This window comes from Pipra filicauda, unplaced genomic scaffold, assembly GCF_003945595.2.
Source record: "Pipra filicauda isolate LSUMZ 115617 unplaced genomic scaffold, ASM394559v2 scaffold3_size10097308_pilon, whole genome shotgun sequence".
Lineage (NCBI taxonomy): Eukaryota > Metazoa > Chordata > Aves > Passeriformes > Pipridae > Pipra > Pipra filicauda.
Genome location: NW_024104532.1, coordinates 4,373,005 through 4,398,153, shown reverse-complemented (window position 1 = coordinate 4,398,153; position 25,149 = coordinate 4,373,005). Strand labels below are relative to the sequence as shown.

Below are 25,149 nucleotides of genomic sequence, written 5' to 3'. Positions count from 1 at the left end.
CCCGGCCCTGGACACGCGGCTCCCGCCACTGGCTGCGCGGTGTAAGGGGTGACAATGGGACAGGTTTCACCTCTTCAGTAAAGGACTAGGAGAGGCTCGGTGAGACCAGGCCGAGCTGAGGTGGAGGAGGCAGCGAGTGGTCCTCACTTGCTGGTGAATAAACATTAACCAAACCCCAAAGCCTTGGCCAAAGCTGCCTCACAACTGGGGGCTACCCCACGGGGAGCCACCATGAACGATGGGGGGGGGACTTTTTACAAGGGCTTGGAGTGACAGAACAAGGGGGAATGGCTTCCTACTGAGAGAGCAGGGATGGATGGGATACTGGGAAGGAATTCTTCCCTATGAGGGTGGTGAGGTCCTGGTACAGGTTGTCCAGAGAAGCTGTGGCTGCCCTGTCCCTGGAAGTCTTCAAGGCCAGGTTGGACAGGGCTTGGAGCAACCTAGTCTAGTGGAAGGTGTCCCTGCCCATGGCAGGGGTGGAATGAGATGGTCTTCAAGGTCTCTTCCAGCCCAAATCACTCTGAGATTCTCTGGTATGCTTTCATAGGCTGTGGTAGCAGGCAGCTGAGCACAGGGTTCTGAGCTAACAGCAATCACTAATCCTATGTACAAGATTCCCCCAACCTGCCCATCCAAGCTGCCGCAGGAGTGCTGAACTCACCCCAGACCCACCCTGGCCTGTTTCCCTGTGAGCAGGAGTAGCTTTCCTGCCATGCTCCCTCAGCCAGAGGAACCAGCGGGCCAGTGCCAGTGTTTTTATTAAAAGCTGCTTACCTAGTTACTAACACAGGGCTTTGAAAGAGCGAGCTCCAGAGGTTAATTGTGGCAGTGATAGCATGAGTGGGTGATGGTCCGACTCCCTTGTTCCCAGCACAAAAGCCTGGGCCTTTCCTTTTCATTCCTGTCCCTTGTTTCTGCCTGTGCTGAATAACCTTCTTCTATTTCTCTGTTCTGTTCCAATCCCCCCATTTGATAGCACTTCTGAGTTTTTGTTTTGTTTTTTGTTTTTTTAAACTTCCCATCACTCCATTTTGACCACATGCCTTGGCAACCTGTGTCTGACTGTGGCAGCAATAGTGTGAATGCACTGTTGGCCAGGACAGAGCCCTGCTCCCTTCCCACTCCCCTGAAAGCCACAGGACTAGGGCAGAGAGCAGGGCTGCCTCCAGCCTCAGCCCTTTGCAGCACTTCTAAGCTGTTTAGCAAGGGTGAGAGGTGTCCACTGTTAATTTGCTTTCAAATGCTGACACTTGAGCTTCCTTCATTCCCAAGGGAAGGCAGCACGCCCTCGCCTTTACTGCCTGGAAGACAAGAAGGAAATATTGGACGAAGGCACTTGGTTGAGGCGCAGCAAGCTCGAGACATGAGGAACCCTGAGATGAGACCCTGCAGAGCTGGGAGCAGTGAGCAGGGTGAATGATCAGCATCTCTGAAGTGTCTGGTCCTGAGCAGCTCATGAATCCCAATACTAAGGGAGCTAAAAATCCCCAATGAGTCCGTGGTTGCTTTGGAAAGTGTTAGCCTGGACACATGCTGATCCTGATAAATCAGAGAGCCTGCTGGGCAGTGCCAACTGCCAGCTCCCAGGCTCTCCCCTCCTTCCTTATGCACCACCATGGGCACACACACCTTATGTCGAACTCCTGGCCCTGGGGCAGGCTCTCCCCAGAGATGGGTTTCCCAGTAGTATGTGACCCTGATCCACAAGGGACTCTCCCTTTCCCCACCCGCCTCCCAAATCCCACTCCCGCCCTCTATTCCCTGGTTTGTAGTGTTGCCCACGAGGCAGACGGTGCCACAGTGGTGGGGTCTGGGAGAATGTCTCTTCCCACCATGCCTTCCCAGCACCCTCCCAGTGTCTTGGAGAAAGGGGGCTTGTAGCTCCTCCTTGAGCTCCAGTGTCCATCAGGGGCTTGGTAGGCTGGCTTAAGTCTGCTTCTTTTCCCATTCCTGCAGAGAAAGATAAAATAAAAGCAGGGGATGAGGAGACATTGCTGGAGAAGGAAACACAGAGCCCTTCAAAGTCATGTCTCCCTGCTGGGGCTTTAGACCATCCCAGCATTTTCCAGTGCTGGGGTTGCTGCTGCTGCCCTGGGCATTTTAGAAGCAATGCTTTCCCAGTGCTCACCCAGCCCTGCACCTCCCAAATTTCCCTGCAATCCGGGCCCATGCCAGCAGCGAGTGTGCTGTACTGAGTCAGCCTGCCTACAGGTGACCCTGGCAGCTTTGGGGTAGGGAGCACTCCCAGTCCTCAAAGCAAGGGGGATGGGACAAAGGCTGAGAATTCCCGTGGGGCCAGGGAGGAGAGGGAGAGTAAAGCAGGACCTTGGCCTTCCGCAGCACGTTTCCCTTGTTGGCAGGGATGATGGAGGGACTTCTCTTCCTCAGCTCAGCTGCACAGTTAACAGGGACCAAGTGCTCAGGGGGGCTCCCGTTTGGCTTGTTTGTAGTTTCCTGTGGAAAGGAGGGAGCAAGAAGGAGAAGGGTTTAGGAGACCCAGAAAGCTAGGACAACCAGATAAAAAAAAAAGCACAGACTGTCATGAGGTCAAAACTGCTGTGGCCAAACCTAATTGACACACTTCTGTCCACAATGGGACAAAGCCACAGGGATATCCCCTCTTCCCCAAATGCTGCTCCCCTGACACGCTGTTGCTGGTGGAAGTTGGAGCTGTGACAGAGAGGGAAAAAGGGATGCATACCCCATTCTCAGCCTTGGTGGTCACGGCCAGCCCCAGGGCCGGCCCTCCTGCCAGCGACTGCTTCAACTGCTCCTTTACTTCAGTCAGCTTGAGCTCCAGGTCGACGCGGCGCTCCTCCTTCTGCCGGCACTGCTCCTCCAGTGCGGCCACTCGCTGCTCCAGCTCCTGCAGCTTTGTCCCTGCTGGGACAACGCACGCAGCTCAGTGCCTTGGCCTGGGGATGAGGCTACGGGGATGGAGAATCCACCCATCCTCCTGGATGGGGACACTAGATGGGGCTGCCAGCCCAGCAGTGTGCTGCAGCCAGCCCGGCTCACAGCCATAGTCACCGCCAGCCCAGTGTCCCCGTGCCACCCCAGCTCTGCACCTCCCCACTGTGCCCGAGCGCCTTCGAGCAGCCGCAGTGCTCGGGCGGCACCAACCTACCCGTGCTGCCCTTCATGGCTTCCCGCAGCTCTCGCTTCTCTTTCCGCAGCAACATCAGCTCGCTGCGGATCGATGCCTTCTCCTTCTCCAGTTTCTCCTTCTCTGTCAGGAATCGCCGGGCATCCTCCTCAGCCCGGTTCTTCCCATACCTGTACTGGTTGGCACCTGCACGCACAAGGGGAGCCCATAGTGAGGGCTGTGACCCCGAATGCACCAGTGCCATCCACAGTCCAGCTGAGCTGGCACGGCAAAACCCATCACCAGTGTGCTGGGGTCAGCTGGCCCCAACTTGGCTGCAGACCCCTCTGGGAAACAGCCCCCTTCCACACCGGCCAGGGCCCCCCTGGGAGGTTTGTGGGCGAGGACTCCACTCACTCGAGGCGTGCCTCTTCACTTTCACTTGCGGGTCCACCCGCCGTGACTTCTCGCTGCAGGAGGAGGCGTGGCGCTTCACCTGGGCTCCCGCTGGCCGCCCTGGCTCCTCCTCAGCCTGTGTGGGGACAGGAGGGAGAGCGTGCTGAAAGACCCATGGGGCCATCACAGCCTGGCCAAGGCTCCATAGGACACTTTCAGCAGTGGGAGAGGGAGAGACATGAAGTCGTGCTCACCTGAACCTTCTCATACGGGACGTCATCATACACCACACGGGAGGAGTCTGGCTGGTGATCCTGGGAGGAGCTGGCCCACCTGCAGAAGGAGGGATGGGGTCTTCCTTTCCAGGATGTCCTTGCCAGCCCTTCAGGTAGCCCTTCTATCTCAGAGGGATTCCTGCATTGCTCTCCCAGCTTCATTCATGAGCACTCTACCCTACCCTACCCATCCCATCCCAAGTCCTTCATCAGCTTTGATGAAAGACTTTCTGCTTTCCATCCTGCCCAAGGGGAAACCACCTAAGGGAAACAACCCCTGGGACATTGTGTGTCCCCAAGATGACAGCACAAACCACATTCCAGCCTGTCCTCTTTCTAGGGAGCCCACAGGGCTAAGGATCGCTATCCCCAGCCCAACACTCAGCCCCAGGCATAGCAGGAGGACAGCCTTACAGGTAGGAGTGCCTCACAGCTGTCACTATGTTGGCAATCGTCTCCACATCCACGTAGTCATAGTGCAAGGCCTCTGGTGCTGTCTTGGAGCCTGTCTCCACCAAGAGAAGACCCAGCCAGCGACCCAGGTCTTCGGAACAGCTTGCCTGCAAGAGAGAGAAAGGGTTGGGGTGCATCCCCAGCTCCCAGACTCTTGCCCTCTCTCCTGCCTCCTGACAAAAAGCCTTGCTGTGCACGAGTCAGCCTCCACACGCAAAGAGTATGTGCAAGACTTGGGAGGGTTCAAGAGAAAGCCCACAGGCATATGCAGGAATCCCAAACCCCCAGCCAGCCCCTGCAACCTGCCTGCTTCAGCCCTGCCAGCCTCCTCCCTGCTCCAGCCTGCAAGTACCTGCGTGGCTGCTCTGAGCTCACCTAAATGATACCCTGAGATTCTTTAACATACAGGACGGGGGAAAACAAGGCAGTGCTTACATGGGAGTGTTGATCATCACAAGGGATGCTCCCCCAGCTTGGCACTCCCCTCCTCATGGGCCTGGCACACTCTGCCCACCCTGCTGTCACTCACCTCCAGCGCTGTCACCTCCTGCCCGTTGCGCAGGATGCGGAAGGCAAAGGGATGTTTGGGGCCCAGCCCAGGGACCACCTCGCAGCCCCGCAGCACGATGGCGTTCACGTGGGTCCGTAGGTCGGTGCGGTCCTTGTGGAAGTAGAGGGTGTTGCCCTTGAGGCGACACCAGCGCTCCTTCCAGCACTGGTTAACCAGGACACTGAGGTAGCCTGAGAGTGGCAGGGGGAGGGAAGGGTATCAGTGCCTGCTCGGCTGGACCTCAGGCAGGCTTTAATGAGACACAGCTGCCCAGAGATTACAGCATGGCTCCCTTCTCATTCAGTCCTTCTGTGCCTCAGTTTCCCCACAGAGAACCAGCTGGGACACCCTGAGCCCAGGTGAGGTGCCAGCTCGGTACCAACAGTCCCACAAGCCTGCTCTCTGGGACATGGGTGATCACTCACTCCTTCCCCACTCACCACAGGAATTTGCACAGCAGGACTGGGCAGCATTTCACAGCCTGTGGTACTGTCACAGCCCTCCAGCAGATTGGTGACTTGTTCCTACCCCACTACCCCCTTACCCCCTACAGCCATGCGGGGGAGAAGGATGTCACTCCCCACTGCTCCCACTCCCACCTGACCCGAGCCCCATCTTTGTCCCTGGCCCACACCAACCACAGCAGGGGATGTCCTCCTCAGTGGAGGAGGTCTGTGTGTCCTCAGCAGAAGGCTTCTTCTTGGAGAAGCTGATGATCCTGGTGATCTTTTTCCCTGCTGCTCGGCTCATCGAGCCCTTCAGGTCAGCCAAGCCGCTCTTTTTGCCTTTCCCTGGAAGGAAAGGACAGGGTAGCTGTGTGCCCCTGGTGCATGTCCTGGCCTCCCCCCTCACTGGAGAGGGTGCTCCCAGCTGTGGTGCCCCCGGCTGGGTGGGGGCTGTACCGTGCTCGCTGTGCTCCCTGCGGGCTGCCGGGGAGCTGGTGTCACCCATGGCCGCGCTGTCCGAGTCCGAGGTGTGCTTCTCCTGGGACAGCCGCTGTGGGGGGAATGGAGCAGAACCCTGTCAGCCGTGCCCCCTGTGCAGACCCCAGCAACGGCCACTGTTAGCCTTTCGTCTCCCTGCACAGGGCTGAGATATCCCCAAACCCCCTTCTTGCCCCCCTTCCCCAGCACGGGAAGCCCCACAGAGTTGCTGTGAGAATGGGAAGTGCTCCTTGCGCAGCCCCAGGAGTCTGGGGCTCCCCCAGCCCTGTGTTCCCCAGGCTTGGCTGCAGCAACCCCGCGCAACATCTTGGTAGGGTCCTTAGAAACCATCACCTTATCCAGGTCCATCTTGCACGGCATCACTGGGGAGGTGGGGGCTTCCATCCCACCTGCTGCGGGGCTGCTGGCTTCCTTTATCACCTGCAGAGACAGATCCAGCAGTCATTGAAAATGGACCCGAGGGCCAGGGCTGCCCTCCCTGGCTCAACTCCTTCACTGCCAGAGCCAGGCTGAACTGTGGGGTTAGATCCTGATCTCCACTGTACAGGGCAGAGAGCCCTGCTCAGGGCACAAGCCTGGCTTGCCTGTGGGATTGCACACACTTTGGCCCCTTCAAAACTGCAACCAGTTTTGTGGATTTTATCAGGGATTTTGGAAATGTCAGAGGTGAGAGACTTGGGTCCCAAACCGGAGTCATTCTGCCAGCACAGGACACTTAGAGAGCCCCTTGTTTTACAGGCAGACACAGCGTGGCTTGTCCCTGCTGTGTAAAATAACCCTGTTCTCTCACATTTGGGGTAACAGCTGGATTTGTGGTGTGCTCAGAGGCTCCTTTCCCACCCGCGGCCCCTTCCCCGCAGCCCCCGCTTCCCGCCCCTGAACAAAGGCAGGAAAGGGCCACAGGGAAGAGGAGGGGGAGAGCAAACATCCCCACCCGCGGGGGCTATCAGTGCTGGAGACGCCCAGGCCCTGGGAAGCAGCCGGTCAGCCCCTCCAGCCGATAAGACACAGGAGCAAAGCCCCTTTCCCATTCCAGGGGGGCAAGACCTTTCCCAGGGAAACCCCCTCCCCACTTCAGCCAGGGAGGATGCCAAGGGGAGTCAGTGGCCCCTGGGGAGAAGCAGGGGGCAGCCGTGGTACCTTCAGCCACTCCTCAGCCTGCTCCTTGCTCTGCACAGCCAGCACCAGCGCCTCGGCCCCCGGCAGCGAGAACCGCAGCTCGTGCTTCTTGCGCCGCCCGTCCTTGGGGACGTAAATGACATTACAGGTGCCCAGGGGCACCTCCACATGTGGCTGCCGGTCCTTGGAGCTTTTGTAGCACTAGGGGAAGCAAAGAGAACTGCTCAGCTCAGAACAGGGCTCAGCTAAAACCTGTCTGTCTGGCTGTCATGCCGGGGGTCCCTCCTGGTCCCTCACGGGTGGCGCAGATGAAGGTGGCTCAGGCTATGCAACAGCCTCAGTGGTGGAGGGCTGCAGGGTGCCTTCCCACTCCATGGTGTCCCAAAACTGTGAGCCCTCCAAGGAAAGTGAGGGCAGCCCGCTGCATGTGCTGCAGGGCAGTGGCAGCCTTGGGGAAGGGTCTTGGCTTGGAAAGTGCTATTTTTCTTCAGCCCAACCACTGTCATAACCCACCAAGGGGGTTTCTGTCCCCCACCAGCTCAGGCTCACCAGCAGTTTGCTGTCCCGTATGATGGTGAGTTGCTTGGCCCACTGTCCGAAGCGCTTCTTGCGCAACAGGAAAGCACAAATCCTGCAATCCTTCACCAGGTTCATGGAGGCTTCCTCTGATGGCCACTGGTGTGTCAGCTGCTGGCTCTTCCCCTCCTCCTCCTCCTCGTCATACGACTCATAAGAGCTGCTCATGGCATCCGAGTCATTGTCTGGAAGGAAACAGGGGAGTCACCCCAAAAGGCACTCTGGGACCCTGCCTGCCAGGCACCCTCACTGCCAGGGCACTGCCAGCACACTGCCAGGGCTCCCTGCATTCGGTGGACTCCAGCACAGAGCCTGGGCTGGGTGCTAGAATAGATGGATTCCATGTCAACTTCTGGAAACAGCAGCGTTTGGCCCCAGACATCTCCATTTCCCCTTGAATCTTGGCAGGATGCTCGTGGGCCAAGCGCCAGTCCCAGGTGCGTCTACCCAGACCCCTTGGCTGGCTTATTTCTTTCAGAGGCTCAGACTTTGAAAGCCTGGATTAAACTTCTACCTGCAATGGAGCCTGAAGTGGGCCTTCTGCCCCACACCTCCTGGGTGGTACGGAGGAACTGAGCTGTCCTTCCCCAACCCTCCTCTGCCATGGCAGAGGCTCCTCACGCAGGGCACAAGAGCTGCACAGGCAGGGACATCCCTCCCAGTGCTGGTGACAGACACAGCACCGATTGCATCAGCACGAGGGCTCTGGCCTGTGTGACAAACAGCACTTCACGCTCCTTGCTTTTTGCCCAGCAGTCTCTAACATGTGAGTGAGTCTTCAGCCTCAACCCCACCAGTGCTCAAGCCCCACCTCAGGGCTGGATTTGTCAAAGCTCTCCCCTCCCTGTCGAGGGCACCCAGATACCTACAGATACCTACAGGAATTTTTTTGCTCCCCATTTATCCTGGTGACGGGGTAGTTGCTGTCTGCATCCTCGTAATAGCCATCCTCGATGGAGTTGGGGGGGCTGGAGCTGTCTGCAGAGGAAGCAGAGGGAGCTGGGGCTGTTACACTGGTTTCCCATCATCGATGCTCCAAGCAGTGAGCCTGTGAGCTGGGGCAGAGCCAAGCACACCCTCCCAGGTCATCTCAGTCCCCCGTGGGTCTGACCTCTCCCCACCACCCCATTCCCAGTGGAGCTGAAGCAAACAATTCCTTGCAATAACAGTGCAGTGGGATGGGAAGGGAGTGGGACAGGAGCGATGCTGGTGGGAGCAGCGACAATTCCTTCCCCAAGATGAGCTGTCAAGCCCACTAAGGGCTGCCTGGTTTTCCAGGGAGGCAGGCAGGTATGGGGATGCAGTAGGCAGCTTGTGGGGCTTCCCCTACCCTCCTGCTGCCTCAGCACGGAGCAGAACTTACTGCGGGAGGTGATGTACTCAGGGGCCTTGCCAGGGCCCAGGGGAAGGGCTTCCTCGTAGTAATCCTCAGGTGGGGGAGTGGTGGGCAGTGGTGGAGCAGGATCCACAGGAACCTACGGCAGAAACACCACCTGCATTATCTAGGCAGTGGAGAGGGTCATGAATCCCAGCCCTGGCCACCACCACGTGCCCATGCAGGTGAAGAGCAGACCTTGCAGGTGGGCACCCAGTGACTTACAGTTTTTGCTGTCTGGCTCCTTGACAGCTCCAAGCCAACACCATCGCTGGCATCCCCCTCCTCCTCCTGCATGTCCTGGAGGTCCTGCAGGTTACAGTCTGCCCAGGGTAAATGGAGAGGGTGAAGGGAGCAGGAAAACAGAGCTGGCCTCCCCAGCCGTGCCCTCCAGGGATCCCCAAGGCAATCACCCACAGCCTTTCACTGGGAAGGTGCTGGGAGATGGGCATCACTGGTAAACACAGCTGGTGCATGGGTTCCCTGTGGTCAGCCCCTAGACAGCTAGATGGGAGTGGGAGCAAGAGCCTGGGATGATGATGCCCACCCTGGATACAAGGATGCAGCTTTCACTCTTCTTTCCTGGAGGGAAGGGACTTCGAGAGAAACCCCAGGACCAGCACTACATCCACCCACCATGACCCCCTGGGGCATCACTCCGGGTCAGCCACACATACCAAACTCCTCAAAGAGAGACTCCACGAAGCTGGTGCCATTGCTCAGGGATGCTGTGTTGACATACATGTAGTCCACATCCTTCCCTGGAAACAAGGGGGATGCTCTGAGCCCGGGGCAGGCAGGGTGGCCAGGGCAAGCACTGGCACCCTCCTCCCCACAAACACCAGCCCAAGGACACAGGCCACGGGCACTCCTCCAGTGCAGGCACCCAGGGAGTGGAGGAGCCCCCAGGGATGCTGCTGCCCCTCCAGGAGAACAGGAAGGGGGGAAGGCTGTGAAGCCCCAGGTGCACAGTCCTCCTGGCCTTCCCGAGGAAACCCCTGTGCTCAGCAGAAACTGTGGCAGGAAGAGCTCTGCAGGGCGGTGTTTCTGCAGGGAGCAGCCCCCCCTGCAGCCACGGCAGGGCTGATGCCAGGCCCCGCTCCTGGGGCACGGAGGAGCTGGGAAGTGAAAGCAGGGAGCAAAGTGCCCTGAGGGTGCTGAGCAGGTGCTGGGCTCATCCCCCCTTAAGGAAATTTTCCCTGCCCTGCTGGAGTTGTGGTCAGGACCTGCCCCTGGGAACAGCCACTGGGCACCATAGCACAGGGACACAGACCTGCAGGTGGCTGTAACTTCTGCAGGATAGTGGAGACAGCCAGCTTCTGCTCCTGCGTGGTGGCACTCAGGTACTCATGGTCCAGCAGCTTGAGCAAGATGCTGAGCTCTGGCAGCAGCTGGTCCAGCACTGGGGAGAGCAGGAAAAAGCCCATCAACAAAGGGATATCAGGGTGCTGGCATTAAGACAAGGCGGAAGTATGACCAGGATGAGGGTTTTTCCCAGTTAAGTGCACACGTGCTCTTTCCGTGCGCAAGCTCTTCCACCTGCACGCAGACTCCAGGATGCAGTCTGTGAATGGAAACACCAGCTCCACAGGCTACTGGACCTCTGTCAAAGGGCTTAGCACACATTTTTTTCCATGCAGATAAAGCTACACCCCTGTCTTCCTCACCATGTATCGTTGCTGCTGGTGCCCCTTCGCTGGGAGGTCACAGAGGGAAAGGAAGGAAAGGAAAGCCAGGTGCCATCTCCAGAGCCAACTGGCAGTGCCACCCAGAGATGTTCTCCCCACCTCTCATCTGCTGGGGGATGTTCGTATTCCCCTGCTGTGCTCAAACCATCAGTTTTTACAAAGCAAAAGCACACTGCAGCTCAGGGTACCCATGTGGCAAGGCTTCCAAAAACACTTGGATGTTTCAATGTTAGAGCAGGGCTACAAAAAAAATTCATCACTGAAGGCAAAATTTACAGTGATGGCAGCAGCTGACCAACAGCTTTGGGAAAACATGTTGGCCAAGGATGGGAAGGACTTAACAAGGCAAACTCTGGACTCCAAATCACTCATGAGCTCCCACACCCTCATTTCTGCACGTGCATCAACATCCTCATCCCAGGTCTTTTCCTGTACCTTATCTCCTCCAAGCAGGATAAGACAAAACTGAGCTGGATCCAAAGCCAAGCCTCTGTTCTACCCAGGACCACACACCCACACAGCTCCACTGGCCTCCAGGGCAGCTCCAGCAGGATCCAGCACCTGAGATGGCCTGAACTGGGGAGGCCAAGCCCAGGGACACGAGCAAACCTGGAGCTCTGGAGGCTACAGAGGGCAGAAAAAGGAGCTGCAGTTTCTTCCAGTGCAGGATCCCTTCTTAGCAGCAACTGAAAGTCCTCACAGCACAGCTGAGGTGGCACACAGCTGGATTTGGGTCTCCAGGGACACGAGGAGAGGCCAGGGATAACCACAGAGGCAGCTCGGATGTGCTGACTTATGGGGATGGCTTGCAGGGAGGGGAGAGCATGTGCCCCAGAAGCACAGAGCATTGGAGACACCCTGCCTGGGCTGTACCTGTCCCCACCACTCCCCTCCAGGCTCTGCCAGCAGAAGGGCCTTGGCAGAGCAGAGATGGGCAGCAGAGAGGGCTGGCATGGGGTATATTCCCCAGGGGAAGGGGAGGATGCTGTGTTTCTGATGGGATTCCCCATACTCATATAAGGAGTATGGAGTGAGTCTGGCATTGCTGCCCGAAGCAGAGACAGTGAAGTAAAACCAACTAGTGATTCAAAGGGTTTTGGCTGAAGAGGAGCCCAGCATGAGTGGGTTGAGGTGGATCAGTGCCCAGCCAAGAGGAGCCCCCAGGCAAGGAGACAGTATGTCCAGCCCCAAATTGTCACCTTCCCGGGATGGGAGGCAGGATGTGCCTCACAAGCCTCTTCCTGCCTCCCCAGCTTCTATCTCCACAGACCTTCTGCTTCCTCCTCCCTCCCCAGTGCCAAGCTAAACAGCAACCTCAGCCCTTTTGGCCAGAGCAGCCTTGCCAGTGCCCATCTCCCAAGGGCAGGCCAATCCAGGACAGGTAGCCTCCCAAGCTCCAGGAGGAACAAGCAAGCCTGGGGAGCTGTAAGCATCCCCCAGACTGTGGGGAAGGAGAGGGCAACCACGAGAAGTGGGACTCCAGCTCCTTGAGCTGGAATAACATCCCACAGCTGACAGGCAGCCACAAGACCCAGGTCCTGCTGATGCTGATGCTCACTGGCCCTCTCCAGCACACACCTCCCACGGCGGGGACCTACTCTGACTATGTGAGAGCCTTGTGCTTAACGTACAAGGGTGAGGACCCAGCTCCCATGGCCCCTGTGCAGAGGTAGGAAGGGAGGGAAAAGGGGCAGATCTTCCCTGGGAAGTTTGCAGAGTGCTGCACAGGCAGGATGGGAGCGGGCTCCTGCTCAACGATGCAGTGGTTGTCTCTAGGCTGGGTGGGACATCCTCCCCTGCAGGGCTTGGAGAGGCAGGGGACCATTAAGGAAGCAGCTGGGATAAAAAGCAATATATCCCCTGTCCACCCAGCACCTGCAACCATCTAGGGAGTCACCCATCTTCCTGCTGCCCCAGCTCAGCAGGCTCTCACCTGGCCATGAGCTCCCACAGAGGGGATGGGGGCCATGCACACTCCCTACCTTGGCTTCACACAACACACTGAAGCCCAGCAGGGATGATCACCAGCATCTCCATTCCCACTGCACACAAAAGCCCAGGCAGGGATGTTCATCATCATTCCCATCCCCTGCCACATGTAGGACATCTGCCATCACGGCCACCAGCTCTTGTGTCAGGGCTCTGGGCCAGCCGGGGGCAGAAGGGCAGGCGGGTTTCTATTAATAGTCTCAAAGCAGGCTGTGAGGGGGGTGAGGAGACCCCACAGCACACAGGAGCCGAGGGTGCCCGATAAGCCAGGCCTGTGGCCCGGCATGGCAGGGGGGTGAGCTCACCAGCACTGCCCCGAGCGCCGCGCTGAGCCGGGCACACGCAGCACGGCAGGCGTGGAGCGAGCTCTGAAGGCGCCTTTGTTTCCCCCCAGCTGAGCTGTCCCCTCCGTCTCCCTTGTTAAACATCCTCCAAAATACAAGGGGGAGGGAGGGGGCAGTCAAAGAGGCCTGTGATCCCAGGAGGGCACACAGCCTGCTGAGCCGAGCCTCTGCCTGGGGGAGCGGAGGGAGGGAAGGAATTAATTTCCTATGCTCTTTAGGCTTCCACTCTAAAGAAGGTCAAGGGGGTGCCTGCAGGAAGCAAGGGGAGATTGCTCCAGGGGTGCAGCAGTGGATGATGTGACTAACCCAAGCCTGGCAAGCAAGGACCAGAACATCATTCCTGCAATAGCTGGTGGGAGTGAGCACAGACCCTGCACAAATGGCATCTGAGCCCATGCCACAGCGGGCAGGGGACCTGGATCCTGAGCTGAGAGTGGGCGCTGGTGTCAGTGCACAACTCTGGCCTTGGGGGCTCTGAGCTCAGGGACAGAGGCGGCAGCGGGACATCAAAGGGCTCCTGGAGGAGGAGGCGGTCGGATACCGGATCAGCCACAGGCACTGAGCAGGTGACGGCCGAAAAGGGACCTCGTGTCCCCCGCCCCCTGAGCCTGGGGACACCTCTGGCCCCGCGCCTGCCTCTGGTGCTGACAAATGGCTCCCACCTGCTGCTTTCTGCTGGGGTTTCTTTTCAACTGAAATCATGTGGGATCACACCGCTTCTCTGCACTCAGGCTTTGGACACAACCATGTCAGGATGTCTCCTGGAGGAGCCTGCCCTCCCAGAAACCCACTCCTCTCCACGTTTGCAGCCTGTCCCACTGCCAGAATGGGGAGATGCCCATGAGATCTCTGAGCCTGGGAAGGCCAGGAGCCATGGCAGCAGATGGCTTTAACATCAGCTAAGAGGGCTGGATGGGCTGGGGGGACACAGGGCAGCTTTGCTGGGACAGGGTGAGCCAGGGGACCAGCACTAGGACACTGCTGCCATTTAGGACGATGGGACACTATTTCCTCTGCTGCTAAATCCTGCCCTAGAAGCAGCACCAAGCACAGTGCTGGCAGAGGAGCTGCATCCCGTCCATCATCCCACCACCTCTCTCCACCCTGCACCCAGGTCAGCTGTATTTTTAGACTCCACAAGTGCTCCCCCTCCTCAGGGACCTGTTTTCACAGCACAGAGATAAGGGTTTGGACATAGCCTGCAGCTGCAGAGCCTGTCACCCCCTCCCTGGCCTCTGCTCCATCACAGAAGCAAAAATTAGGTCTTGGTCCAGCAACCTGCAGAGAGGAGGAAGAGGAAGAGGAGGAAGAGTCTCCAGCCAAGCCAAAGCAGGAGTTTCCTGGTGTACAGACTCAGCTTTTGCAGGGGGAGAGATAAGACAATCACATGGAGTTTTCATCCCAAGAAAAGCCAGTCTGCAGCCTGAGAAAACCCCGGGGAGGGGAGATGCTGGAGGAGATGCTGAATCACACCACTGTAATGCAGTGGGAGGTGCACAGGGACCTGCCCCTGGCCAGGCTTCCTCCCACACCAGGTGATGGCTGGGGTTGAGGAGGCCTGGGGGGAAATCGGATGCTGGGAGTAACAGCCATTGTTTGTAGCTAAAATAAAAACCAAGCACAAATAAATCCTTCCTGTTGGCATAGGCAGGGCCCTGGGACGCTCTGCCTGCCTGCACAGGGCTCCTTACAGCTGCCACCGGCAGTAAACAAATGTTTATAGCTCCTGGGATGCCATAAATAGGTGGGGTGTGGGCTGAGGAAGGGTCTGTCCCAGCACCCACTGACGCCCCAGGAAGAGCCCTGCAGGAGGTGCCTGTGGGACAAACAGACCCAGCGCTGCCAAAGGAGCTGTTTGTAGCACACAAACCACACTGACCTCTCCAAGGGCTGATGTTGAGTCACCTGCAAGAGACACCCAACGCCGGGACATGCCTCCATGTCTCACTGCCTGCCCCAGCATGGGCATCACCAGGGGGGTGTTGCCCAAAGTGGGTGCTGACAGCCCCCTCCAGCCCCAACGTGCAACTTCCCATCCCTGCAGAGCCAGCTGTCCCCTGCTGCTGCTCTCTGAGGAAGCCCATGGCCTCCTGAGCATTTTGCTGAGCTCTCAGGGTACTTCCTGTTCCCATTCCCATTCCCAAGGAGGTTTTCTTTCCAAAAGGGAGGAGGCAGGTGCACAGCCAGCGAGGAAGTGCCTTGGTGGGGGCGTCATGGCGCTCCCAGAATTGTTCCTTTGTGCAGGAGACAGGAGGGCAGAGCACTGCCTGCACCCTGTCCGTGGCCACTGCCCCTCTGGTGTGTACAGGAGTGCCCTGCCTAGTGGGCAGAAGAGGGGCAGCATTCAGCCCCTGGAGATGGCAGGGCTGAGCAGGGCACCCTCGCCATCCATCTCTGCTTCCCTGCCAGCCATCACCTGCTGGGTGTGGGGCAGGCTGGGATGGGCTGCTGGGGCCAGGAACAACAGCCTGGAAAGTACCTCCTCCTCCCAGTCTGTGCTGCTATGGAACAACTTGGCCGGAGGGGTTTTAGGGAAAAGCCAACCATTAATGATCACACTTGAGCTCTGGCAACATCCTGTAACAGTGGAAGATTTGCTAAGGGGCTACTCTGTGCACATGAATCATCTCCTCCCTGGAAACAAGGGCCCCTTGAGTGGGGCGGATGGGGGGAGCGCCTCTGACTCGGCATCCGACAATGTCAGCATGAGCTGAGCACTTGGGACTGGCTCCTGCAAGGCCAGGAGCCCTCCACCCTCCCTGGCTCTCCAACTGCCCCAGCTGGTGCCTCTTCCCACCCCTTGCTGTGATAACTCCCTGGATTCTGACAGCCATCCCTGCTCCCCTGGCAGGTCTCAGCTTGGGTGCCACAGCATCCCTGAGCATTGTGAAGCACAAGGCAAGCTCAAATTTTGTTCCCCAAACTCTCAGCACCTCCTTGCTACCTCCCCACTCCCTTCCCTGCCCTGGGTGGGGCACCCTCCACACCCCCCCAGGCTGCAGCAGGCAGAGCAGCAACGCACATCTCCTGGGGACCTCGTCATGGTGACCTCACAGTAACTCATACCCTTAGCTGATAACCTTGGAAAATCAGTCCTGGGAGATGAACATGAAACCTGCTTGCTCGAGGGGGCAGGTCTCCTGCCGGCTCTGCCTCCCTGTGCAATTGCATGCTGGATTCTCTCCTTACACAGAGGAGCCCACAGGGTTTTCAGGGCCCCTCCATCCCACTCTAGTCCTGGGAGAGGGGTGGATGAGCAACCAGAGAGGTTAGACAGCACAAGGGGTGGCCTGGCTGTGCCTCCAGAGCCTCCTTCATTGGTGGCCCCATCTGCTCCAGATACACTCCTCAGCACTGACAGCAGCTTGGGGGGTATTCCTTTCCCAGCACAGCTCCAGTGGCACCAGTTTAGCTGCTTTCAGCAGTCCCAGTGCCTTTGCCAGCAGCAGCTCACCTCCCCAGTATAAATAGCCATGCACAAACCCTTATCTCATGGCCTCGCTCCAGCCGCTTGCTCACCCCAGCAGAGACCAGACGAGCAGCAAGTCCAGCCCGGGCCAAGTGGCAGAGCTTCCCTCTCAGCCAGGCTCTTCCCAAGCCCTTCTGCTTCCCTGGCCCTCTGTGCAGAGGGGTTTCTCAGATTCCTCACCACCTCCCAAAAGGGGGAGAAGAGCAAGGAGAGCTGTAGCTCTGCCCAGAGCACCCAGCCAGGCACAAGGGAATTGGACGCAGAAGCAAGACTTCAAACATCCCCATTTGAGTGCACTTTTTCCTGGAGTAGAGACAGTTTCACACCCTCCAGAGTCTTAAACTAGGAAACAGGAGTCCTGAATAGAGGGAAATGTAATTACAGGCTGACAGAGCTTGCAAAGGGCAAAGATTATCGCCTGCATTCATGCCCCTGCCAGCTCACACACTGCAGGAACCATCACTCACTCTGTGGGGCCCGACAAGCCTCTTTTCTATGTAACTGGATTAATAAAGAGACTGAAAAACAAGGGGATCCTGGCAGTTCCCTTCCCACCCAGCCCAGCAGCACACCCCTTGCAGGATGTCCCAAGGGGAGGGTTGTGGACTGCAACTGGACCCCCAGGATGAGTCCAGGCTCTCCTGGTGATGCCCACACTCAGAGCATGGCTGTGAGAGGAAAATCTCCCCCTCAGCACCAGCACCTCACCCTGCACACTCCACTTGGCACCCCAGTCCTTGGGCAGTGACTCACCAGCACAGCCGTGGGACGTCAGAGGGACTGAGGCTCTCTGCATGGAATCGCTGCTGGGAGAAATCCTTGTTGGGCTGCAGGGTATGTCCTTCCTCACAGCTGCTTCACAAGTGGTGCAGGTAATAATTAACAGGCTGATTAAATTACCCACAAGCATCTCCTGAAACCCAGGCAGGTAATGACCCCCCAGTGCCCTGTGCTGTAGCAGGACCCCTTCTCCAGGGGCTGTTCCCCCAGCTTGTCAGCCGTTTCTCTGCCTCCTGGAGAAGTCAGTGGCTGTTTGCTTTAGCTCACCAAAAGCAAACTTTATCCCACTGACCCGAAGAGGCTGCAGCTGCCCCCACCCCAGGGGAGGAGTGGGTGGTTTCTGGGTGGCCCCCTTCTTACTGCTGAGCACTGCAAGACGTTGAGCAAATAAAAGCACCAAGGTGAGATATCTTGGAGTGACCCTGCTGTGTCCATAGGCAGGGCACGGGCAGCTTCCTCCCTCTGCCTGCTCTGCCCCAGACCCCTGAGCCCTGGGGGGCTCCTAACCCCAGGTACAAGCTGTTTCTAGCCACAGCTCAACACAATCAGCTGTGCAAATTCACATAGACCAGATTCAGTACCTCCAGACTACATTTCAAAACTCGGTGCCAGGCTCAGCAGGCACATGGCAGGACGCTCACCCAGCCAGCCTGGGAGCAGACCTCGGAGGCTCCTGGCTGGAAAACACATTTAAATAATGAATGAAAAAGAAAGGTTTGAGATGCCCTTTAAAGGAATAGTCAGGCAGGGGCAAGACCTGCTGAGTAATGTATAAAAAACAAGCTTCAGGCAAAGGAGAGATGTTAGGATTACTCAGAACCCAGAATAAACTGTGTTTTCTCCAACCAAAATTTTGGTGTCGGCCTTTTCCAAACAAACTCCGCAGCGCAAGGAGCAGCAGGTTGGCCTGGGCTCCCCTCCAACATTGGGAGAGGCCCTGGGACGGGTGCCACAACCATTTGCCCACCCCCCTGACCATCCTCCATAGCAGGCAGAGCACTGGGAAGCCTCCCTGGGTCACACCTTCTTGCCTGTGGCTGTCTCGGAGCTGCGGGGATCTGAAGCTCTCACCTCTGTGTAGTCCTTGGTCTCCACCAAACCTGAGCCTCCAGGACAGCTGGAATTACAGCTGGTTGTAGGTATCGTGGTGGGAAACCCTGTGACTCAGCACCCTGGGGCTGATGCCAGCATGTCCTTCCCACTGCCCTGCACCCAGGCAGGTATGGCCATGCCACCACCCAGGGCCAGATCCAGCCCCCATATCTCCAAAATGGGCACCTCAGCCCCTCTGGTGACGATGGAAAGATTTCTGCATCCCAAAAGACACCTCTTTGTGTCCCATACATCCCTCTTCCCCAAAGCCAAGATCCAAAATGACTCGGATGCAATACCCAACCTGTGGGAGTGAGACACAGGAAGGCCAACAGGGCTGACACATCTTCCTAGGAGGAAGAGTCGCATGAGGAGGTTGTGGCTGGACCCTCAGAAGGAGAGGAGGGTCCAGGACCCTCACCAAGCAGCTTGATGGGCAGGCCAGGTGTGGGATTTGCAGAAAGGAGCTGGTGGATCAATCATCATCCACCTCCACTTTCCCAAATGCTTTCAACAGCATTGCACGATATGGACACTTATTTTCAGAGGTGGTGGGAGGAGAAACCATAGACTTCCTGTGGGGGAAATATCTCTGGGGACCTGGGAGGAGGGAGATATATGTCCAGCACTCAGCCCCCGATGTTGGCATCCCTGCCCTGACCTCAAAAATGCCCAGGAGTTCTGGAGCTGTGCTGGGCACGAGTCCTCCCTGCATGGCATGGGGATTGGGACCCTCTCAGTGGCCACCTCAGCCCTGTCCCAATGTTCCCAGGCAGGGGCAGGCAGGGCACAGCAGAGGGTGTCACTGTTTGGGGGCCAGGGCCATGCTGCTCTGGAGGACCCTCAGAGAGCAGGATAAGCGTATTTTCTCAGCCGAGAACAGCCCTTCCGTTTCCTTCCCTTGCCAAGCTCCGCCGGGAGCATCAGGTGCAGCAGCAAGGCCACCATCCGACAGCACTTCCTACCCGCTTAACCCCTGCGGGGCAGGGCTGGAGGGGCAGGAAAGCCGGTTTATCCCGGCGGGAATGCTGACGAGCTTGAGCACAGGGGAAGGTGAGACTGACTGCTCTGGTCGTTGCCGATGGCTCCACCAATGCTGGGGCTGGTTCACCCATACCTGTTTGTAACTCCAGGACACACAGCCAGCTATCAAACCTTTTGCTACATAATTTCTGTTCCTGACTCTGTCCTTCACAACCTTGGATTCCCAAAGTGTTTCCCAAAACTTTGGACCACATAAAATGGGCACTTGAATACACCGGACAAGGAGCCAAAATGGGGCTGTTCCCCTCTCACAAAGTTGGGTGGGTTTAATGTTCAAAAAACCCCAGAAGAAAGCCAAAGCCATTCTTCAAACTGCTCCTTTCACATCTCCTACTAATTGCCAGTGATCAGAGCATACCAGCGTTGCCCAGAGCTCCCTCTTATCACTTCCAGGATCACATGCACATGAAACCCACTTCAAAAAAAAAAAAGTATTTTGAGCATGGAAACCCCTTGCAGCAAAGCTCTGTTTTTGTTCCAAACTGTTACGAAATGTCAGTGTTTTCCCTTGCCTGCCAAAGAGCCGGCTTTGATGCAATGGAGGCATATCAGCAGCAGAAAGGGAAGGGGCTGCAGCAGCCATGCTGTGGGGGGAGGCCCAAAGAGGTTATTTTCATCCTTTCCCACTGCAGAGGCTGCAGATCGTCAACCCAGCATCCACACAGGGACTTGAGCTCCCCAAATGCCACTGCTTTTAGTGCCATAGGGTGATGACAGGCTGCTGCTGGCTGCCAGGGTGCCCTCCCTGCTCTCTTCACCTCGTGGGTGCCCTGGCAGGGGTGCCAGCTCCTTGTTTGTGCAGAGCTGGCAGAGACTATGCTGAGCTCCTTGGGAGGTTTCCAACACAATTGTCCTGCTGCTGCCCTGAAAGAGTGATATTTAATAGATATTTTACAGGATGGAGAGTTATGCCATCAATTTTAAGGTTCCTTATATGCAGGAGATGTGTGTTCCTCAGGAGAGAGCTTTAGCTGTGACAGACTAGGTAGTAGGGAAGGGTTAAGGGGTTAGGACATAAGTCTGGGATGCCAGAAACCACTTCAAGCCTCCACTCTGCTGTTATCTTCTGTCCCCACCAAGTTATTTGGCTACTGAAAAACAGGCACATCTTGGGTCAAACCCTGTGTTCTCTCTCTGTCCTCCTCTGAGAAGGCTTCCCACTGTTTGGGATGAGAAACTTCTTCAAAACCTTAAACAAAGTTTTCCTGGGCAGGGATAAGAACCTCCTGCCAGCTGCAGGCACATCGGAGCTCAGTTCTGCTCCGTAGTAAAGGGCACGTCAGCCTCTCAGCTCAGCACATTTGCTCCGGAAAACAGCATTTCCAGGTCAAGAGCAAACGCGGGAAAGAGGCAGGTTTTCCAGACAGCCCAGGCAGATAGGACAGTTCCCAAGGCTCCTGGATGGAGGACACTACTCCCGCAGCAGCCTCCTTCCCCTCTCCAGCAGCTCCTCTGCAGCAGGCACCCGTGCAGGGCAGGCAGGTCTGTGCCCCTCCAGAGCAGCCAGGCTGGCTTCAGCAGGGATCCAGTACCTCCAGCGAGACCTATTTCCCTGGTTAAACCAAGGCTGCACAAAGGATACTGGAAGAACCAGAGGGGCAAACAACTCCAGCGCTTCCCAGTTCCACTCGCATCAGCATCCCCGGGGCCACCCTCCCACCCCACTTTGCCCAGCACTAAGGGGAAGGGGCAGCCCGAGGGGGGCTCAGCCCCTTCCCCACGCGCTGCCGGGCTATAAACAGGCGGTGGCCCCGGGCAGCTGAGTTTCCAGCGGAAGGAATGGCTGCAATGCGGAGGAGAGCTCGGCACTTGCCTGGCTCGCTAACAGCTGGCCCGGTCAGTGTTTCTCACCCACTCCGCTCCCCTTCCACCGGCGCGGGGCCGGCGGGATTCCTGCTGCCAGCTTGAGGAGGCAGGTCAGGAATGATCCGGGCTCCCTCCCACCAGTCCTGCAACCTCCCCATTCCTGTGGGCAAGCTGGAGCCAAGTTTATCCCTGACACATCTCCACCGGCTTTGCTGGATTTAGACCCCAGATAAGTTTGGTGCAGGACCTAAATTCTGGTGGCACAAAAGGTCATGGAAGAGGCACTAATGAGGAGAAGCCATGTGTGAGCACAGGCCTATTAGAGCAAAGGCTCTGGCACAGATTACCTCCCAAATCACACGCTGTGAGCTGTGTTCTCCATCAGCACAACCTGAAACAACTCCCCCAACAGCCCACAGCACCATTTCCCCCAGTTAGCCACTGGTGTAGAGCTGAGCCTTGCATTGGGTGCTGCCCAGCCTGCTGGGGAAGGCAGCAGGCTCAGCTGGCACATGGAAAGCACTGAAGAAGTTGGCAGATCATAAAGTCAAGATACACCAACCAGAAGCTGGCAGATCATAAAGTCAGGATACCAGGGCCTGAGCAGAGCTCCAGGTGAACAAAGGGGTTGCCAGACAGCTGGGAACGGAGCACAGAGCTCCTGCCCACCACCAGACTCACCACCCTTTGTACTAGGGAAGGAAACCTGGAGAGAACCCTCTGCTTTCTCTCCATGTGTCACAGCCCACCAGAGGGATCCAGTGGCTCTGGATGATGAGCAGGAGGGTCTGGAGAAGGTTTACATTAGCAAAGAGCCATCCAGGTGCCAACAGCAATTCATCACAAGCACTCAAAACAAAGCAGGCAGGCGCTGCTGCTGCTACCATACCAGGCACCAGTGAGGGGGATGAAACAGCAGAGAGGCTCTTCCCTGGCAAGGCCAACCTGTGGAGAGGCCAAACCATGCCCAGACATCATGCTTCCACAGTATGCTGGGCATCCTCTGCCATGAGGTCCCAAGACTGATTTTTGGGGTGGACTGTGATGCAAGCAGGGTAACCTCCCATCAGCTTGCACAGCAGGAGAATAGGGAAGCCAAGACCCTCTGCTCTCCCATTGGTGATGTACTCTGGGACCCTGCACCTCTGGCATCACATGTCATTTGACAACACTCCTCCTGCAACAGCACCCTCCTTCAGAGCTGGCAAAGGCATCCAGGCTGGCAGGCAGGGCGAGCTGCAACCACAGGGGAAGGTGGAGGAAGGCTGTCCCTGTCACCAGCCCTGTCCCCTCCCAGGCTGCAGGGCACTGACACTGCTCTCCGAGCACCATGAGCTGTGTTTCCACAAGTCTCACACTCCTCATAACTGTGTTTCCACTGCGGAAACACCACCCCATCCTTTTACATCGGGAAGGGGAACTCTTGACCCTTGGGTCTTTCTGGTGCTGACCCACAGCTGCAGACACAGCAGTGCCTGAACTCCCCTGGGATTTCAGCGTGGTCCCAGCCTGCAGAGCCAGATTGAGGCCCCTGGCCTCCCTGTTATCGTTTTTGGCTGGTGCTTCTGTAGCACCTCCAAGGACAGGTCAAGGGCCAGGACCCCCGTACTACATCATGTCACCACCTGCTCCTCCTCTGCAGCCCCAGGCCCCTGCTCAGTGGCAGCAAACAGCAAGCCCCCTGAAAGTTTTCCTCCGCTCCCTCCGGGGACCTGCCAGCCCTAGCAGAAAGCCAGGACCTTCTCTACAAAGTTGGCCCAAAGCCCCTGGCAGGTTTATACATATCCCAGATCAAAGCCTAACAGCTACGTGAGCCCGATGCCACAAGCTGCAGGCAGGAATCACACACATGTGGGAACGCAGCCACTTCCCAACAGGGTGGGGATCAGGCCCTCCGTGGCTTTATGAGACCACTGGTATCTTCCCCAGATAAGGAAAGCCTCTAAATCTGATCAGCTCTATCTCAAAAGTCACCTCCCTTTCTACGACCACAATTTCCCCTAACAAGTGCTTACACCCTATAGACTTCCTTGCAGGCTGGTGGTTTTTTACCCATCTGACCAGCAAAGGGAAACTGGCACCAGTTTGTGCCCCAACTGGCTCTGCCGCAAGGCTGGTAAGGGGTAAAGGCACCCTGGGAGCAGGGTCTCACATCGAGCCGGTGAGACGCACCCGCTTGGTCGGGATGGGATGCGCGATCCCCAGCCTGGAACTGGGATGGGAAACCCTTCTCTCCTCCGCGCCGTGCTCCCGGGAAAGGGGATGCTCGTCCCGTCCTTTCCCTTCTCGTCCCGTCCCGTCCCCTCTTACCACTGAGCCGGTCCATGGTCCCGGAGCCGCGGGCAGCACCGGCCGCCCCGGGAGGCGCGGGCGGGCGAGTGTCACGGGCAGCAGCCGCCCGGCGGGGCCGGGTCTCGGTTCGGAGCGGCCAATCCCTTCGTCCGCCCCTCCCTCGGTGCACGGCAGCGCCGAGCACCGGCACGGCCCGGCACGGCACCGGGACACAGTCCGGGGGGGGGTTCCCCGCCGGCAGCACGGGCGGAAGGGTTGTCCCCAGAGACAGGGACCCTCCGTGTGCAGCCCTGCAGCGCCCACCTCCCACGACCCCCCTTGCGCGGCTGGGGGTGTCCCGGGTCCCCTCATCCCTACATCCCCACCAGGTGCTGCCGCACACCGGGCGTTGATCATCCCCCGCAGCACTCAGAGACCCCCTGGGAAGGGCGGGGGTCTAGAGTGGGGCACCTTCACCTGCCTGCGGGGATTGTTGGGTTGGGCAACTTCGGTTTGGGGAAAAAATACCGAATTCCCACACCCAAACACACATGCTGTGAGCAAACACAGCTACCTCAAAACCCCTTCCATATCTGCTCCTTCCTGGTGCCCCTCATGTGCCCGGCATCTGCCGGGCCACGGTGCTCCTGCCACTGTCACTGTCCCTCTCCCCTCAAGGGAGATCTGGGCTCGGCAGACTTGTGGGGTGTGTGAGAGAGTGCCTCACGTGTGGCAGCAAGGACAGCGTCTCCTGGCACCCCTCTGGGGACAGCAGGTTGTGACAGAAATATGTAAATCACACATACCCTGTTATCGCTTGGGAAAGCAATAATTGAAATATTAGATGGGCATTAGCAACTGGCCTCAAGAAATTCCCCATTTGGGGCACACTCAGCCCAGGACTGCTGTGAGGCAGAAGCCTCTCTCACCTCTCCATGGCTGGCTGGGAGCCAGCTCCTGCCCAGACACTGCTCCCTGCCTGGACGGTGTTTGCTGGTCCCTCCTGTCTGGATCAAGCCCTAATTTTCTCTCATAACATGGGGTCATCTGTGGTCAGAGGTGCTCATAAGCCAGGGCTGCCAACACCGGCAGGCTTGGGCTGCTTTGTGGCTGGGAATTGCAGAGCAGCCAAATGAGAGGATGGGCTTAGGCAGGAATTGCTTCCAGGGCAGGTGCTGACACCTGGGTACCTTCTGCACAGCCCATGAGCGACCCATGAGGTTTGCTGCCCCAGAATGGTATGAGCCAGAGAGGCTGCCTTGGCTCTGGGAGGGAGCACTGTGTCCTGCCTCAGTTTTCCCACCTTTGCCATGCAGGAGAACAGTTAGTTAGTCCATAAAATTATTTGAAAATGAAAAGACTCCTGCTGTTCTGTTATTATTGTTATTAATAATATCCTCCAGGCTTTATCACTGAAACTGCTGCTGGAGATGGAAGTTTCCTGTAGCCGCAAACAGTTAAGCTTGATTTAGGGAGCCCTAGTTTATATAAGTAAGACAATTATAAATAAAATTGGTTCAGTTAGTGCTGCTCTAAAGCAGACAGGAGTGGTTACCAGGGAAATGGTGCCATCTCCACCTCAGTCCCCAGCCTCTCCCATGTTGGTGTAAAGCTCCCAGAGCTGGGGTTGCTCCTAATGGGAGATCTCCTGTCTTGAGCCCCCTGCACCCTGGCAAACCCCTGCAAGGGGCCCCACATATCTCTGCTGCCTCACACAGGAACCTTGTGATGGCTTTTTGGGCAACAAGCTGGGCAACATTTGATGGCAAGGAGAGCATTCAATCCACTTGATGGGAAACACCAGGACAGGAGAGGGGACCAGAACAGGCAGAAGCAGAGCTGGCCCTTGGCACAGTGAAGGCAAAACCCTTGCTGTACCCTCGGAGGAAC

At 57.4% G+C, this 25,149-nt stretch overlaps 1 protein-coding gene across 2 annotated transcripts; it reads right to left on the bottom strand.

Moving 5' to 3' along the window:
- Nucleotides 1-743: 743 nt before the first annotated feature.
- Nucleotides 744-23,325, bottom strand: AFAP1L1 (actin filament associated protein 1 like 1). 2 transcript variants are annotated; one of them, XM_027718830.2, is made up of 19 exons: nt 23,299-23,325; nt 10,050-10,178; nt 9,454-9,537; nt 9,002-9,099; nt 8,765-8,876; nt 8,281-8,379; nt 7,375-7,586; nt 6,847-7,026; nt 6,040-6,126; nt 5,665-5,758; nt 5,401-5,553; nt 4,742-4,953; nt 4,174-4,319; nt 3,739-3,817; nt 3,506-3,620; nt 3,131-3,295; nt 2,705-2,886; nt 2,329-2,457; nt 744-1,953 (listed from the first exon to the last, which is right to left on the bottom strand). In XM_027718830.2, exons 1-19 carry the CDS (start codon nt 23,312-23,314, stop codon nt 1,930-1,932), a joined length of 2,316 nt encoding a protein of 771 aa, XP_027574631.1. In that variant the 5' UTR covers nt 23,315-23,325; the 3' UTR covers nt 744-1,929. The 2 variants fall into 2 exon arrangements, with proteins under 2 accessions (XP_027574631.1, XP_027574632.1); XM_027718831.2 differs by having other exon boundaries at nt 2,705-2,883.
- Nucleotides 23,326-25,149: the final 1,824 nt, after the last annotated feature.

What these genes read in the sequence shown, in the direction of transcription:
- AFAP1L1 (XM_027718830.2), bottom strand. An exon ending in GTCTCTCTTTGAGGAGTTTG is followed by an intron (nt 9,100 to 9,453) that starts GTATGTGTGGCT and finishes TACCCTGGGCAG; the next exon opens with ACTGTAACCTGCAGGACCTC. An exon ending in AGGAGGTGACAGCGCTGGAG is followed by an intron (nt 4,320 to 4,741) that starts GTGAGTGACAGC and finishes TCTCTCTTGCAG; the next exon opens with GCAAGCTGTTCCGAAGACCT.